The 18,679-nt window shown below is 31.5% G+C and overlaps 1 protein-coding gene across 1 annotated transcript; it reads left to right on the top strand.

Annotated features, from left to right (window-relative positions):
• Positions 1 to 10,054: 10,054 nt before the first annotated feature.
• On the top strand, positions 10,055 to 18,476 carry LOC108989234 (calcium-transporting ATPase 1, endoplasmic reticulum-type-like). Its single transcript, XM_018962775.2, has 9 exons — positions 10,055 to 10,151; positions 10,258 to 11,777; positions 12,039 to 12,108; positions 12,266 to 12,387; positions 12,472 to 12,753; positions 12,856 to 13,233; positions 14,656 to 14,765; positions 17,142 to 17,370; positions 17,503 to 18,476. The coding sequence occupies exons 2-9, from the start codon at positions 10,365 to 10,367 to the stop codon at positions 18,076 to 18,078; spliced, it is 3,180 nt and encodes a 1,059-aa protein (XP_018818320.2). The 5' UTR covers positions 10,055 to 10,151; positions 10,258 to 10,364; the 3' UTR covers positions 18,079 to 18,476.
• Positions 18,477 to 18,679: the final 203 nt, after the last annotated feature.

Genomic DNA, 18,679 nt, shown 5'->3' with positions numbered 1-18,679 from the left:
GATTAGCTAAAAGCTAAATCCAATGAGAATTTAGCTATTAGGTCAATAAATTGCTCACATTGAATTAGCTATATTCCAAATATTTGGAATATAGCTACAGTAATATCCAAACTAATTTCTAAATTTGGAACACACTATTCATTCATCAAATCCTTTTTATATTATTTATTTCTCTCTCCTTTTAATATTAATTATTTATCTCTCTATTTTAAATGACAATTGAAAAAATATAATTAGAATACAATTACAAATTAATATATAATATTATAAATAGTAAAATATGATAAAATAAAATAAATTTATAATTAAAAAAATTAAAAAATTTTCAAAATTATTAATTACTCATTACTATATAATGAATAAATGGATAATTCAATTTGAAAATTTGATGTGAATAGTCAAAATTAAATTCATCTTATATTATTTTATTGTCATATAATGAAAAAATGGCTATTCCAATATGGAGATTTATAAAAATGGAATAGCTAAAAGTTAAATTCATCTTACATTCATAAAAAATGTACTTTAATTTAGCCATTCCAATGAGAGTGCTCTTAGAGCATTCTCATTGGATTAGCTAAAAGTTAAATCCAATGAGAATTTAGCTATTAGGTGGATAAATTGCTCACATTGAATTAGTTATATTCCAATAGCTACAGTAATATCCAAACTAATTTCTAAATTTGGAAGACACTATTCATTTATCAAATCCTTTTTATATTATTTCTTTCTCTTTCCTTTTAATATTAATTATTTATCTCTCCATTTTAAATGACAATTGAAAAAATATAATTAGAATATAATTACAAATTAATATATAATATTATAAATAGTAAAATATGAAAAAATAAAATAAATTTATAATTAAAAAAATTAAAAAATTTTCAAAATTATTAATTACTCATTACTATATAATGAATAAATAGATAATTTAATTTAGAGATTTGATGTGAATAGTTAAAATTAAATTTATCTTATATTATTTTATTATCATATAATAAAAAAATGACTATTTTAATATAGAGATTTATATAAATAAAATAATTAAAAATTAAATTTATCTTATATTCATCAAAAATATATTTTAATTTAACTATTCTAATGAGAGTCCTCTCAACCCCAAAGTTTTCGCAGCTTCGAAAGTCAGTGTTGTACGTATCCATCAGAATCATCAAACCCAAGTATTGAGCAGCCACAGCGCTCTCTCTCTCTCTCTCTCTCTCAACATGGCTTTTCAACAACTTGGCAGAACATCATGCGTCACGAGGAATATGCTGCTTGCTGTAGTAATTATAGAATAATAAAACTCAACCACCGACAACGACATGCGTCATGCATTAGAAGAACCTTTTTTAAAGTCGAGTTGTTCACGATCTACCTCAGAAAAACCTTTCCAGGTTACTTCTTCTTGGAAATAAATCATTAATTTATTAAAACTGAAGCGAGAGCAGCCAGGATGGACTTCGTACAGACTGATAACGAGAAAAAGAGCATCTGTCCAAGATCAGGATCATTAATCAAGATTTCAGAGCATCCTATTTTTATTGAGTAATGTTATAAATTATATTCTTATTTTATTTTAATAATATTAAATAATATATAATATATTTATTATTATTAAATTATAAAAATATATATAATAAATAATTATTTAATAATAATAAATATAAAATAGTAATATAATGTATAAAATTTTCTATTTCTATTTTCAGTAATGAACAATAATGTTATAAAATAAAAATATTTTTATAAAATTTTTTACGAAAATATCTCTTATTAAAAATATAATTATGTAAAATATTATAAAAAATATTGTTTATATATCATTTTTCATTTCCCATTTCTAATTACTTGCTTCACAAGAACTACGTACATGAGTAGATCATGAGTAGTTGTGATTTTCTTTTCTTTCTTTCTTTTTTTAATATTTCGAGTCGTGAAAATTTAATTTTCCTTTTTATTTCTCCAGGCAGTCCCTAATTGGGGAGCCACGTACGTACTGAACTTGAATATATTTATTTATTTTATTTTATCATTTTTTTAAAATTAAACCAAGAAAGAAATTGGAGGGTTTATATTAGGAGTGGTGTTATTCTCCCGCACGTCCACTGTGTGTCGTCTAGTATAAATTATATATATATATATATATATTTTTAAATATTTTTTAAATATAATTAAACATTTTAAAAAAATAATACACTAATAGTTACTTCCTTAACTATTAAATAAAAAAAATTTAAACAAAAAAAATTAAAAAAATATAGTTGTAGTTATAAGTGTACAAGCGTCGCGCAATCATTTTGAAAAAAGTGAAAAAATACGGGACCTACATAAAAAAAAATTAATTTTTTAATAATAAATCACACTCTTTTTCAAAGTGACTGTACGATACTTGCATACTTCACAACTACATGTAGTATTACTCAAAAATTAAATGTATGAACAGTCTAAATGAGATGACAAAATGAGGCAGGATAGTAGCATTAATCTTATATTAATAATAGTATGTTCTATCATTTAATGAAAGATTAAAATAAAGCAAAATTGAAAAAAAGAATACAAATTTTACAACAAAAGTTCAATATTCATGTAGGCTCACGTAATAAAAAAAAAATGATGAAAAAATCCAAGTACTAAGTAGGACCACCGGAAACAAGGCCTAATCAATTCCCTGAAGTAAGTAAGTTTTGTACTAACATTTTAGTAATTGAAATATCATTTCAACACGATATTGTAGAATTGTAGATTCTCAAGTTACAATCATGTATAAATTGTGCCACCTTAAAATATACGAAATGCAATGATGCAATTAGATAACGACAAAATTAAAATTATTTTAAAACTTCAAAAATTGAAATTAATACTTCGTATCTAAACAACATTATTGAGTAATACTGATCTGCATGCACGGAGGATCTGGTTACAGATTTTCTCATGTATTGCTATGGTAACGTATTAGCTAGGAGTACTCCATGTATTATTGTCTTTAATTAAGAAATTTATAATTATTCTATTTTAGAAAGTGACACGCCCCTACAAATCAATTTGCATGCGACTTGCACGAGTTTTTATTATAAGAAAACTGTTTATTTATAATAAGTTATTTATAACAAAAATGATTATTAATTTCCTATTAAAATGAGTCTATTTTTAGTATAAATTATAATCGTTATCGTCGCAAATAATCTATTACAAATACTTGTTTTTCTTATAGTGACTTCAATCTGGTATTTATAATACATGATCCGTACTATATATATATATATATAATAAGATAAATAAATGTGAATGGCAGAATATTTATTGGAATTTAGTCATAGTACAATAATATAAATAAATGTGAATACATGGTTGAATAATTATTGGATTTTAGTACATATAATACGATAAAAAATAATGAGTATTTATTGGATTTTAGTTGCACGAAGTTGGACACATATGCATACATACAAATCCTGGCAATAAGATGCAGGGTCGTGTCATGTAAAACTATGATCAAAATAATTTTGTCGGCCTAATTCTATAACTTAGGTTGAAAGAAAAATCGACTCATTTATGCATGATGATCGTCTCCTGTAGTTTGGCAATCAGCATTAATCTCATCGATGTTCAATAAATACTGTAAATTTCTATTTATGTGTTTATATATATATATATATATATATTTGTCATTTTCCACTTCGTTTGATTGATCATATATTGGTCTTTTAAAAAATTATGACTTTTTTTTTTTTTTTTTAAAAAAAAGAACTTTAATTTCTATCTATCCAAACAATATCTTTCAATCTAAAAAAGATCTTTATTTCTAATTTTCGATAATCATTTATCTGGATTTAAGTGAAAATGAAAAATACAACAATCAAAATGACTTTTACAAACATGATGTACATTACCCTAAAAATCATATTTAAAAAAACAATTTTTCAACTCTATGATCTACTAGTCATCGATCCACTTTCAGAAAACCTTAATACAAAACATATTTATTAACAAAATTATTCAGATTTTCCTACTTACTTTCACCAAATCCAATTAAAAAAGAATAACGCCCAAGAAAATTCTAAGAAATTTTCAAAATTTCTCTAATCCATAAATATAATATCGATCCTTAATTAGAGTCTAAAGTTTTGATAAAAATTATAAAAACCTTTGATCCGAAGAACTTCACGGGCATTAATTAGGATTTCATTATATATATTTCATCATATTTTACAAATGATAAATAATTTATATAAGTCCCAAATAGAAAAATTTCGCACAATTTCTTAAAAATAAAATAGATTCCACTTAAAAAGAACTATTATTTTTAATAAAATTTACTTATTTTTATAAAAAACTTACGTGAAATTATTACTCTTTACAAATTACTTATAGCGGTCAACCTACCTATTGTTGTTTTTCTTTTTTTTTAGGTGTTGTTTTGATAATGAATTGAAATAAAAGTTAAAAATCAAAAGTTTAATAGAATATTATTATAATATTATTTTTTAATATTATTATTATTTTAAAATTTGAAAAAATTAAATTTTTTATTAAATTTTGTTTAGAAATTTAAAAAAATTATAATAATGAGATGAAATGAGATGAAATGAAATGAAATACTTTCACAATCCAAACGATCGTTAGAGTATTGGCATTGGACTCATTAAATGAGTTCAATCTTCAAAATTTGATGAATTCATGTTTAAAATCACTGCATTGGATTCACTAAACACTAAAATTTGAGACTTTGAGCCACAGTGCATTTCAATTCATCTTAAAATTTGAAGACTCACTATTCACACTATATAACCATTATTTTATTTACTTAAATTAGTGTTTCCCAATTTTGAGCCATAATATATTTAAATTGAGAAACAATAATTTAAGTATCAAATTAAATTATTAATTAACATATAGTTAGTATAATTATAAAATATGAAAAAAAATAAATTAAAAAATATTATTATTAAAAAAATAATATTATATTATATGAATCCAATGACTAATTCAATATAGAGTTATAGATAGAGAAATTTTAAATTTATAAAAAATATATATTTTTTATCAAATTTTAAAAATAAAAATGATGAATCTAATACTAATATTTTTAAAGCTAGTTCAGCCTGGTAGTAGAGTATTCTATCAGAATATTAATATTTATTATTTTATTATTAATATTTATATATATATTTATTATTTATTATTTTATTATTACTTTTTAATTACTTTTTATTACTATTCACATGTACTCGTTCTCAAACGCAACCTAATCTTTTCTTTTCACAAAAGCATTCAGATATACATTCAGGAGATGTTTGGATTCGAAGATGATTTGAGATGACTTGAGATGAGCTGAGATGAGTTGAGATGAATTGTGAATAGTAATGAGATGAGTTGTGAATAGTAGTGAGATTTGTGAGTTAAAGTTGCTGAATAGTAATGAATAGTAGTGAGATGAGTTGAGATGAGTTAAGATGAGTTAAGATGAGTTGAAATGAGCTGAGATGACTTGCGAATCCAAACAAACCGGTCCCACGGTACATTTAAGTCGCCTTTGATTTTATAGACTAGCTAGACTTTACTTACGTTTTCACAGTGGAAAACAAAAAGGGTAGGTTTGGATGAGTAATGATTCTACCATTTCTTTTAGAACTATTTATATCATCATATTTAGATATTTGGATGATACTACAGCTCCCGCTGGGAGGCTGCTGGAACTGTAGCATCTATTTATATATATATATATGTTTTTTAAATTATTTTTTATATAGATTTTTTTATTAGTTTTTAATATTTTTAAAAAATAAAATAAATTAAAAACATAATTAAAAATATTCTCTTAATCAAAAAGTAAAAAAAAATTATTAAAAAATATTTCTTTTATCACAAAGTAAAATAAAAAATATAAAAAATATTTTTTTATTTTACTTCGTAATTAAGAAAATATTATTTAATAATATTATGATTTTTTTTATTTTTTAAAAATATTTAAAAAATTTATATAAAAAAAGAATTAAAAAAATACACATAAAAAAATATATTAGAGCTCCAGCGAAAGCTCCCAACGAGAGCCCCAACAAGATCTCTAGCATTTTCTTAAATGTTTATGTAAATTTATATTGTTTTTATGAGCTTGTTTATAAAAATATCATTCATTTAAAATATATTTATATAAAATATTGTAAAAATAATTATATGTATATTTGTTTTAATTTTAAATAATAAATTGAGATGAGATAAGTTAAAATAAAAAATAAATAAAATATTATTAGAATATATAATAATAATATTATTTTAATATTTAAAAAAAATAATTATTTATTATATTTTATTTAAAATTTTAAAAAAATTATAATAATACAATTAGATGAAATAAAATATTTTTTTTATCCAAACCTGCCCTTATTGCTATGGAAAAATATTTGCATCAGCCCCACACCAGCACACACTCAACCTATTAAATGTAAAAAAAAAAAAAAAAAAAGTGATGTGAAGTGTGTGCCCGTGTGGGGCTGATGGATAGCATTTTCCGCTTGCTATTTGCTGCATTATGGCGTTGTGCCTGATCAAGTGGAGAGAGAGATCCAAGAGAGAGAGTTACGAGAAACCTCCAAAAGAAGGAAAATGCTGGAGCTCCCGCTGGGGGCTCCCGCTGAGAGCTCCCGCTGGAGCTCCAGTGTATTTTATTATGTGTTTTTTTAATTCTTTTTTTATATAGATGTTTTTAATAATTTTAAATATTTTTAAAAAATAAAAAAATTTATAATATTATTAAATAATACTTGCTTAATCACGAAGTAAAATATAAAATATTTTTTTATAATTTTTTATTTTACTTCGTAATTAAAGAAATATTTTTTAATAACTTTTTTTTTTACTTCTTGATTAAGAAAATATTTTTAATGATATTCTAAATTTATTTTATTTTTTTAAAAATATTAAAAAATATTAAAAAAAAATATATATAATATATACTACAGCCCCAGCGGGAGCCCCCAGCGGGGCTGTAGCATGATCCCCAAAAGAATCGATCAGTGCCTCGTGAGTCGTGAGGCTTCTTCTACCTACCTTCTCATGAGTTTTTACTCTACATTTATTTCTGCTTTATTTGTCTTGTGACCTACTCTCAGTGGGGTTCGAATAATCTTAGATATAGTAATGGAAGGTATAAATGTTATAATATATTTTTTTTAAATGTAAAATTTATTTTTAGAAAAATTTAAATTTTTTTATGTAATATTTAAATTTATTTAGTTTTTTTAAAAAATATTACGTGATGTTTGTACATTCTATAATTATAAATATTATTTTTCTAGATATTCATACATTTAACTTGTACTACTTTTTTTCTTAGGTTACTAGATTATTTTCTCGGGTGACAAAAGTAATTTTTTTCCAAATAAAATGAAATAAATAGATCCATTTAGTATATAAAAACATAAGATATTTTAGTCAATATTTCATCTATTTAACTTCAGATAAAACGAAAACGACTGTAGTTCTTCCCGAGCGCTTAATTAAAGACAACATGCAATTACGTATACGGAGCAAACAACATAGAATATAATAAGACTTTGGAATATGTAAGCTTTGGTTTTAATTTGTATTTAAAAAATAAATAAAAAACCATGTTGGAAAAGCACCCAACATAGAATATATAATAAGGTCATGAGAAAAATCATAGACATCATGAAGAAGTCTTTGGAGCTATTTCCACGAAGTTTCATGCAAACAAATCCGCCACTAGAATTGCCTTTCCTTAGTGCGTAGAAAGTTAGCTACCTACTTAGCAATAGATCATTCCAAGCCAAGGGAAGTCCTTAAAAAAAGTGGGATCAAATCATGGAGTCTGGCCAAGCCTTAAAAGTCAAAGAAACTGCTCAAGAGTCAAGACCCCTTGATCAAGGTTTACTTTTCTCGATCTCTTCTTCCTTCGTACTGTAGAGAATTGATCAGCAGGACTGCTAGCTTTTTGGTCGTCCTTGCATGCAGCCAATAATATCGGCGGCTTTAATTCTCAACCAAAACCATGTGTCTAGACTTTAGACCCGAAAATTCCAACCTATTTAATTACCTCCTTATACCAAATTCAAACACAAAAAATTGATCATTTAATAATAATAATAATGAGTGGTCGATCGTACGTTTCTAACACCTCTTTTTGTGGCTAAATCAGAAACATTCATTCCTTTAATTTACTCGTGACAATCTAAGTAATAGTTATATGCATTATTACTTGTATAAAACTATATCATATATATTAAGTCAAGTATATGATTGACTCTCTCCATTAATTAAGAGAAATATTATATATGATCATGATCATCTTAGGTTATGATAGGAAAAGAACTATATCTATACGAGAAATTATTTGTACAATTTTAAAATGTGCAAGTCATGTTCATCTCATTTGAAAAAATTGGACAAATTTAGAATTCACACAAAAAAAAAAATATTTTTTAATAATAGATATTTTTAAAAAAATGAAAATATAAAATTTACACATCTTAATATTGTATATAATATTACTCTATATACAATAATTAATTGATTAAAATAAATCAATTATAACTCTATTAATAAATAATATAGATACGTATACATAATATTGAAATTTGTATATACAATAATATATATAACATGTACATATTTATACATATGTGTGTAGACATGCTAAGGCTATGTTTAAATGTTGAGATGATTTCAGTTAATATATGAATAGTAATATTTTGTGAGTTTCATTAAATAGATTTAGATTTATATTTAAATGTATTAAATAAGTTTAGGTGAATTTAATTTTTTTTATTTAAAGTTAAAAAATAATAAATTTTATTAATATTAAATTTAAAATAAATTAAAATAAATTTGTGTTCCAAACATATCATAAGCTAAGATTATTAACATACATTTAAATAAAAAAAAAATACAATAAGATAAAAAAAAAATAAAAGAAAAGAAAAAAGGCACTAGGGGATGAGGCCCACGATCGAACACGACATGTAGCCAATAGGAAAAGAGAAAAGGATAAGTAGTCCAATAAAAGAATGCCAAATCATCCCCCTACGACTTTTTCTTTATTTTATTGCGCCAGCTAGCTGTGTCGTCACGCATCTCCTAAACTAATCGCACGGAAGGTTACGACGAAGCTTCCTCAAACTCATTTCTTATTAAGGTATCTCTTCCATTCGGTCAATTCTCACTTCTCCTTTTCAATCCAAAACTGCCCACACAAACGGAGTCCAATACCATACATTTTTTGTTTTTTTTTTTTAAATCTATTTATTATTATTTTTATTATCCTCATTTTAGTATTCATAATATTAGATAATAAAATCACAAATAAAATTTAATAAATTATCTTAAATTATCTAATAACATATTATAAACGATGATAAAATAGATAATAAATAATATTATTCATTTATTTAATTATAGACAAAAAAAATTTATTGAGTAATGTTAGAGAAAAGTCACTATAGCAATGCACACTTTACATTTACTTCGTAGTTGCTTCTAGTTAATTGTTTCCAACACTCACTTAGGGAGATGTGTGGTTTACATAATGTCATATTATATGTACATAATGTCATATTATATGTATAAAATGGATGCTCTCAATAGTGATTTCTATTTATATTTATTCATAAAATAAATTTATAAATTGACCTAATTTTATGGAATTTGTTAGATTTATTTTATAATAAAAATAATTTTATAATCTGGTGTATACCATATCAAATTATAGATTTATTTTTATATAATTCTTTTTGTAATATTTTCTTTCTACACATGTTGCAATAAAACTAATCTTATAAAATTATAGTTTCAAAAAATCCGTAATAATCTATTAAATTTTTAATTTTTCATAGTTGTTAGGACTCATAAGTAAGTAGAAGTGTAGAACAACTGAGAAAAAAAAAAACATCATTAAGAGAAAATTTCTCAATAAAAATATAGTTTTAATAGGTAGAACAAGTTTTATAAAATTCAAACATCCTTAATTTTACAATAAAGCTAGGATTTACTCCCAAGTTATTCCGTCTCATTCGATAGTTGAAGCTCATTTCTCGTTTGTTTTCTTTTCTTTAACCATTTCTCCCTCACTGTTTCTAGAGAAACAAGCACTTTATAAAAAGGAGTCTGGCCTCTAGGAAACCAGTTAGATCTCGGTTAGTTATTTTCGAAATTACTTCGATCTGTTAAATTTATTTCACTATTTACTTTTTTTTTTATAATTATTTTTAAAAGAATTTAGCGTTATATCTTCTTCTATAGATCGGATTGATACTTTCGGTATCCTCGGCAATTTTTGGCTTTCTTCATATTAAGATTCGTAGTTAGGGCTTCGTACCAGTTGATCATCGTGGCAGTCGGTGATCTCCATGGGGAAGGGAGGAGAAGATTATGGCAAAAGAGAAATCGTCAGCCCTAAGCCCTCCGATCGAGATGTATTCCCGGCCTGGTCTAAACAGATTTCGGAATGCGAGGAGCACTACAAAGTGAAGAAGGGATCTGGACTAAGGTCCATCGATGTGGAGGGGCGGCGCAAGATCCACGGCTACAACGAGCTGGAGAAGCACGAGGGCCAGTCGATTTGGTCGCTGGTTGTAGAGCAGTTCAAAGACACTCTGGTCCGAATCTTGCTTGTCGCGGCTGTCGTTTCCTTCGTCCTCGCCTTGTACGATGGCGAGGAGGGCGGCGAGATGGAGATCACTGCCTTCGTGGAGCCACTGGTAATTTTCCTGATCCTGATTGTTAACGCAATCGTTGGAGTTTGGCAGGAAAGCAATGCCGAGAAGGCACTCGAAGCCCTCAAGGAGATTCAATCTGAGCACGCCACGGTTATTCGCAATGGTGAAAAGCTCCCCAATTTGCCTGCAAAGGAGCTCGTTCCCGGCGACATCGTTGAGCTTAGGGTTGGGGATAAGGTCCCCGCCGATATGCGCGTCTTGGACTTGATTAGCTCGACGTTGAGGGTTGAGCAGGGGTCACTGACTGGAGAGAGTGAAGCTGTGAATAAGTCCAATAAGGCGGTTCAGGAGGACGCTGATATTCAGGGGAAACGGTGTATGGTTTTTGCGGGGACGACTGTTGTGAATGGGAATTGTATTTGCTTGGTTACTCAGACGGGTATGGAGACAGAGATTGGGAAGGTGCATGAGCAAATTCACGAGGCTTCGCAGAGCGAGGAAGATACGCCTTTGAAGAAGAAGCTGAATGAGTTTGGCGAGGCGCTGACGATGATAATTGGAGTAATATGCGCAGTTGTGTGGCTCATCAATGTGAAGTACTTTCTTACTTGGGAGTATGTGGATGGGTGGCCTATGAATTTCAAGTTTTCCTTCGAGAAGTGTACTTATTACTTTGAGATTGCGGTGGCATTGGCCGTGGCAGCCATTCCCGAAGGTTTACCGGCTGTTATTACCACGTGCTTGGCGCTTGGTACGCGTGAAATGGCTAAGAAGAATGCCCTTGTGCGGAAGCTGCCGAGCGTTGAAACTCTGGGTTGTACAACTGTGATTTGTTCGGATAAAACGGGTACACTGACTACAAACCAGATGGCTGTGGCGAAGCTTGTGGCAATGGGAAGTAGTGTTGATCGGCTACGAACTTTCAAGGTTGATGGGACGACTTATAATCCATCGGACGGGAGAATACATGACTGGCCAATGGGACGTATGGATGCTAATCTTCAAATGATTGCAAAGATAGCTGCTGTCTGCAATGATGCCGAAGTTGCTCATTCAGAGAATAAGTACGTAGCCAATGGAATGCCTACTGAAGCAGCTCTAAAGGTAAAACCGTTGTTTTTTTTAAAAATCTTTACAATTCACTTTTGTTTGCTGTCTTTTGTGACTGATTCCCTTCCCTCTTCGAATGGACCCCATTCTTGATACACAACGGAGCATAAGAACTTTTGGGTGGATGATAACTTGTTCTAAAAGAATTTGCAAAATTGAGTTACGGTATCGTATTCTGTTGATTTCCACCTGCTCTGACAAGCAACTGACATTGTTGTTGAGATTCCGATTGAATCTTCATTCTATGCCTTTCAGGTTTTAGTCGAGAAGATGGGCCTCCCTGAAGGATCCAACTATGAATCAACGAGCAGGAGCGTTTTACTGCGTAAGTTGAAACTGCCGAGCTTCTCTTTCGTTCCTCACCCTTCACCATCCAAAGAAATAAAAGCTTCTCTTTACTTGGTCTGCTATTTATAAAAATAATAATAATTTACTTGGTTTGCTGATTTTGTTTTTTAAATTAAAATTTTTATGCTGTTTAGGTTGCTGCCAACTGTGGAACGAGTATGAACATCGGATTGCTACTCTTGAGTTTGATCGTGATAGGAAGTCCATGGGTGTAATTGTGAACTCAAAGTCAGGGAAGAAGTCATTGCTAGTAAAGGTACTCTCTCTCTCTCTCTCTCTCTCTCTCTCTCAATGCTGTGCTGGTTTAGCATATTAAACATTCGATGCTCAATTGTGGCAGGGTGCTGTAGAGAATGTCTTAGAGAGGAGCACAAAGATTCAGTTGCTTGATGGTTCTGTTTTACCACTGGATCAAAATATAAAGGAACTCATCGTAGACTCTCTTCGGGAAATGTCTACTGGTGCACTGCGCTGCCTTGGTTTTGCATACAAAGTTGATCTCCGCGAGTTTGAAACCTATGATGGCAATGAAGATCATCATGCTCATGCTCTTTTACTTAATCCTTCCAATTATTCATCAATTGAGAGTGACCTCATTTTTGTTGGCTTGGTTGGACTGAGGGTAAGTCTTGACATTGCGAAAGTCCTCATTTTTTACTCATTTCATCACTTCATATTTCCATCATAACCTTCTTGGGTTTATCATTTTTCCAAATCTTCATAGGACCCTCCCCGGGAAGAGGTTTTCGACGCAATTAAAGACTGTAGAGCAGCTGGGATACGTGTTATGGTTATCACTGGAGATAATAAGAATACAGCAGAAGCAATATGTCGTGAAATAGGTGTATTTGGACCTAATGAAGATATAAGTTCAACGAGTATAACAGGAAAAGAGTTTATGGAACTGCGTGATCAAAAAGCCCATCTACAACAAAATGGTGGGCTCCTGTTTTCTAGGGCTGAACCAAGGCACAAGCAAGAAATTGTGAGGTTGCTGAAAGAGGAGGGCGAGGTGGTTGCCATGACCGGTGATGGAGTGAATGACGCTCCTGCCTTGAAACTTGCTGATATTGGGATTGCAATGGGCATCGCTGGAACGGAGGTATTGTTTCTTTTCATTAAGTAAACAATAATTTTATTCATGCATTTGGAGGAAAATTTCTTGTCAATTGGTTGATCTAAATGACTTGCATAATCAGGGGGAAGGTGACTCGTAAAAAAGAAATCAGTTTGGGAGAAGTGCCTGTATTAACCCTAGAACTACCATAATGAGATGCATGCTACAAAAATGAATTGGTCAGTGTTGTGGAATAGGACTTATGTGGCATATGCACTAGTAGTTGGAATAAGGGATATGGATCTGTATTTTTCCGACTAAAATTGCAACACCAATGCGCTGAGTCCTGGTTAAATTTGGAAATTTTTTATATTGACTATTAACACCTAGAGGAAGTGAATAGGTGTTTTTGTTAATTTTGACAGATTAATATGAATTAAGAGATTTAAAAAGTCACGCTTCATACAACCAATCACCAAATATGTAAAGCAGTAAAAAAATGAAGACAATAATTTGATGACTTTGGGTAGCCTACCTAGAGAATACCAATCCATTGGAAGAATTCAATTGTACAAAATAGTTCCACTTGTAACCCTGGTAACAAACTCTCTTTGTACCAGAAAAGTGACTCACTTGCCTCCTGCTGCAGCAGCTTCCATGGCCTCTAGAAAATTTTTCTATATGGCTTCCTCTCCTAAACTCCGGTGGCTTCTTCTCAAATCTTCAATGTCGAGAACTTTGTGTGGCTTAAGAGCTACTATAGGAGACCATTCTCTTTGATCTCACTAATACGAGAATTACTCTCTCTTACACACTAAATAATAGCCTGAAAAATTTACCCCAAAACTCTAGGAGAACACTAAAAAGCTCGTAGAAAATACAAAATCTTCTAGAAAAACTGATATGGACTTTCTCTATGGGTTTTCCTCAATGAATTCGTGCATAGAATATTTTGGGAAATATTCTGGTGGAGCGTCTGGAACTCTAGTGTCCGGTGCTTCATTCACCATTTGTGCAAAACTTTACTTTCTCCGTTCGGCCCCCAAGTGTCCATAGCTCTGTTCGGTCATTTCTGTCCATATTTTTCAGTCTTCTCTTCACTGCATGTTTCGGCCTACTAAACATTGGAGTTGGAAAGTTTTGATGAAACAAAGATGTAGAATTTTGAATTACCTCTCCAATGCTGCCAAGGGCATCTTCATCAGATTTATATTACAAATACATGACCATTTACTCAGACAAGGTCTTTTTTGAACTTGAACTTCAAATACGAACTTGGATTTTTTTTGTTTTGTGATGAATGACTGACTTAACCCGTAATTCATCACTAATCTTTAAAAATAAAAAATATGCTTTGAGGCAAGGATTTTCCAACACAAAATAAAGCCTAACAAAGTTTATAACTTGGCGTCTTGCTACATTCATTGTAACTCAAATTTTTGTATCTGACCATTTCCCTTCTTTCAGGTTGCAAAAGAAGCTTCAGACATGGTGTTGGCAGATGATAATTTCAGTACAATTGTTGCTGCTGTTGGTGAAGGCAGATCTATCTACAACAACATGAAGGCTTTTATCAGGTTTGATCAGTGTTTACTTGTTTTTTTCAATAGCTCTCAAAGGACGTACCAGTCATTAGGAAAAGAAAGCTCTTAAAAGGGCGTGCCTCAAAGTTAAGCTTACTTCTATTTAGAGATGGTAGGAGTTCGGTCTGTTTGGTGGCCTGTGTATTGATATGGAATAGTCTAAAGCATATAGATTGTTTTGGCTGATTTTTGTAGGCGTCAAAGTACATAGCCTTGACAAGGTAAATAAATGGCTAGGAACAAATTCCTCTTTATTCGGTTGTTAGTAAATAGAATCTAACTTGATGAATGAATTAAATTGCATTAGTATACCAGAGGCCTGATGCGTTCTGAAGTGTCATTCAAATTTTAGATTAATGGGTCAGATCATATCTAGGGGTGCTCATGTGCTGTGTTGGGTTGGGTTGTGTGGATCATCGTCTTGGGCTAGAATTTGTGGTGCTGTTCCTTGCCCAGCCAAGTCTGGACTTGTGCCTCAATTTGCAGACAAACCTGTGCCTGCACTTCAATTGTTCTGTAATTGGTGTGAAATTGTCTTTGTATTTTTTATTTTTTGATAGGTATTTTAATTTTTTTTAATGTTTATTAGGAGAAAGAACAAAAGCCCCTTCTCTTTTTTGTTTTGGTTCATGGATCAAGGTGGATATTAAAGGTCTTAGATTCCAACATCTTCAGTCAAATTAAACTCCTCCTTTTTCTTTTCTTTTTTTAAAGGATTATAATGTAAATTCTTGGGGATAAAATGAGTGAGTAATTATGAGCTCACCAAGAGAGCCCATGTTATATTAAAAGCCCACCATGCAAGGATGTATGAGAGAAAGGGAGAAATAGAGGGTCTGCCAGCTGCAAGACTTGATTAGAAATAAAGCTAGGAGGGGACATAAAACTGAGGGAGGAGGGGACATAAAGGAAGGCAATTGACTTGAAGAGGGGGAGAGGCAAGAGAGAAGGGGACTTTGACTTCTGAAAGAGGGGTGGTGAACTAGGGGGCCTCTGGAGGGTCTTTCCTAGCTATCTCCATGCGAGTGATTGTAGAGAGCTTAGAGAGGATTAGAGAGCTTGTATTTAACCCTATTTATAGTGGATTTCGCACCCAAGACCAGTAGATGTGGGCCTCACTGCCCAACCACGTAAATCTTTGCCCCTTTATTTTCTCATTTATTATTAAGCTAGCCAAGGATGAACACTTCAAGCAATCCCCCCGCCCTCTCCCTCTCTCCCCACGAAGGAGAGGGCCATCTGACTATCTTGGTGGGCCTGTGGTCGAAAAATGCACCAACAGAAATCAAAATATTCTGTCAGGGCTTGGCTTTTAAATTCACCAAACCCCAAGTCTGCTCTGAAATTTGATTTGAGCTTATACCGGTTCAAGGTCTATTTTAGTGGTTCTAGCTTTATCTCCTGTGGGTTGGGATGGATGAGCTATTATAGCATGGACACCTCTATGTAGCTTTTAGATTGTTTAGAGGGGTATGTTAAGTTTTGTACTCCTTCAGTGGTGTGGAACGCATGGAGTTGTCCATGTTATACCAGTGGTATCATGGTTTTGTGGGTTTATGATCTACTAGGTATGTGCACAAATTATCAAATAAAAAAATGCTTGATTTGGATTAGTTATGATTAAAAAATGTATTGTCCTTTTTGGAGGTTTCAGATACTTCCTACTTTAGGCTTGGGATATTTTTTTTTTTTCTTTTTTGGTAAGGATTAGAGTTTTCTGTATCCTGTGTATGTTGGTCTCAGACCCTTCCTTTGATTATAAATAAGGACATCACCATTCTACTTGTAACTTTCCATTCAAGTTTTTCTAATGTGCTTTCTGTTTAGATATTAATGTGGTACTATGTTGATGTTGAGTTTGTTCATTTTGTTTTTGCATTAACAGATTCTAATCTTGTCAGTGATCATGGAATATTTATAGGCTAAATCATTTACAAGGCACATAGAATACTGGAATTCAGTGTGCCTTGCATCTTTACTATGTGAAAGAGAAACTTTGAGTGTATGCCACAATACCGCCAATTTGTTGATTTCATCATCACTCATTCTCCAAAAGGTTACCGTGAAAAAAAACCAATTATGATGATTCTTACCTCATCGTAGAGCTGGAATTTATGGTTGATATTTGTTAGTCCATTTATCAGAACTTCCTGCAACTCAAGCTGTATAATTATCTAATCCTTACACATGAAGGAAAAATAAATCTAATCCTTGCATAGCCAAGATCAGGTGTAGTTTGGAAGGCACCCTCGGTTGAGTTTTACACATTAAACTTGTATATCTCCTTTCAACAATTTGAGTACTATTCTGCCTTTTTAGTTTAGACTCTTTGTACTAAGATATGGAAATGTGTATTATATGATAATTCAGGTACATGATTTCGTCCAATATGGGTGAGGTCGCCTCCATCTTTCTAACAGCGGCTTTAGGTATTCCTGAAGGTCTGATACCTGTCCAACTTCTGTGGGTTAATCTTGTTACCGATGGACCGCCTGCAACTGCTTTGGGATTCAATCCTCCAGATGCAGACATAATGAAGAAGCCACCTCGTAGAAGCGATGACTCACTAATTAATGCTTGGATTTTATTCCGCTATCTGGTATTTATCCTTTTTGTTATGCTCCAAAATTATTTTGACATTTACTATTTATAGTTTCTTTTAGGTACTTTCCACTAATAATAATCAGGATTTTAATTGAATTTATAATATATCTACCTAACTACCACACAGGTTATCGGGCTGTATGTTGGAATAGCAACCGTTGGTGTATTTATCATTTGGTATACCCATGGTTCCTTCCTGGGCATCGACCTCAGTGGAGATGGTCACACCCTTGTCACATATTCCCAACTTTCCAACTGGGGGCAGTGCTCAACCTGGAACAACTTTACTGCTTCACCCTTCACAGCAGGCAGTCGGGAGATCACTTTTGAAAGCCCTTGTGATTATTTCCATGGTGGTAAAGTGAAAGCCATGACACTCTCACTCTCGGTGTTGGTTTCCATTGAAATGTTCAACTCCCTAAATGCCCTTTCTGAGGATGGAAGCCTCTTAACAATGCCCCCGTGGGTGAACCCATGGCTGCTTTTGGCCATGTCTGTTTCATTTGGCCTGCACTTCTTGATCCTCTATGTGCCATTCCTGGCAGGAGTATTTGGCATCGTGCCCCTCAGCTTCAATGAATGGCTCTTGGTTTTGGTTGTTGCATTCCCCGTGATTCTGATTGACGAGATTCTAAAGTTTGTTGGGAGGCATACAAATGGGTCTCAAGCAACCAGTAGAAGAAGAAAACCAAAGTCAGAGTAAAGAGGTCTTGTTGAGAAGTAGTTCCTAAAACAGCCTCTATTGGTCGGTGTTCTCGACATGGTCGCTTCATTGCAGCCAGCGCATATGCCCAATATATGTGATATTCTTAGGCTTGTCCAACTGCCTCTCAATCGTTCCTCCGATGCCAAAAGAAAACCCATCTCCAAAGCGGAATCATTCAACTTTTGCTCTCTGAAAACTGAAAGCTATAATCCTCAACCTCATTTCTCAATGTGAAATGGTCTGGCCCTTGAAGAACTGGCTATTATATTTTACTCTTCTTAACCCTTTTGCATTCTTGTGCTTTCTAAATGTTTCATGGGGATAAACGAAGAAAGGACATTATTTTTATTTACTTATTAGAAAACCAATGCAGCATCTTATCATGCTTACCAGGATGTTATGTCCCCAGGTTATTCTGGTTTGATTACAAATTTGATTAGCATTCTGTCAGCAATTTATAAATTGCATTCATATGTACAATCCAGCAAACCCTCACCCATCTTAAAGAAAAAAGGTGAAGAAATTCCTCATTTTACGATGCTCTCTCTAAACTATTGAGAATTTAGCATGTACCAATTTAAAAGGTGAAATATCCTAT

The sequence above is a fragment of the Juglans regia genome, chromosome 3, assembly GCF_001411555.2.
Source record: "Juglans regia cultivar Chandler chromosome 3, Walnut 2.0, whole genome shotgun sequence".
NCBI lineage: Eukaryota > Viridiplantae > Streptophyta > Magnoliopsida > Fagales > Juglandaceae > Juglans > Juglans regia.
This window is presented reverse-complemented; position numbering and strand designations above follow the sequence as displayed.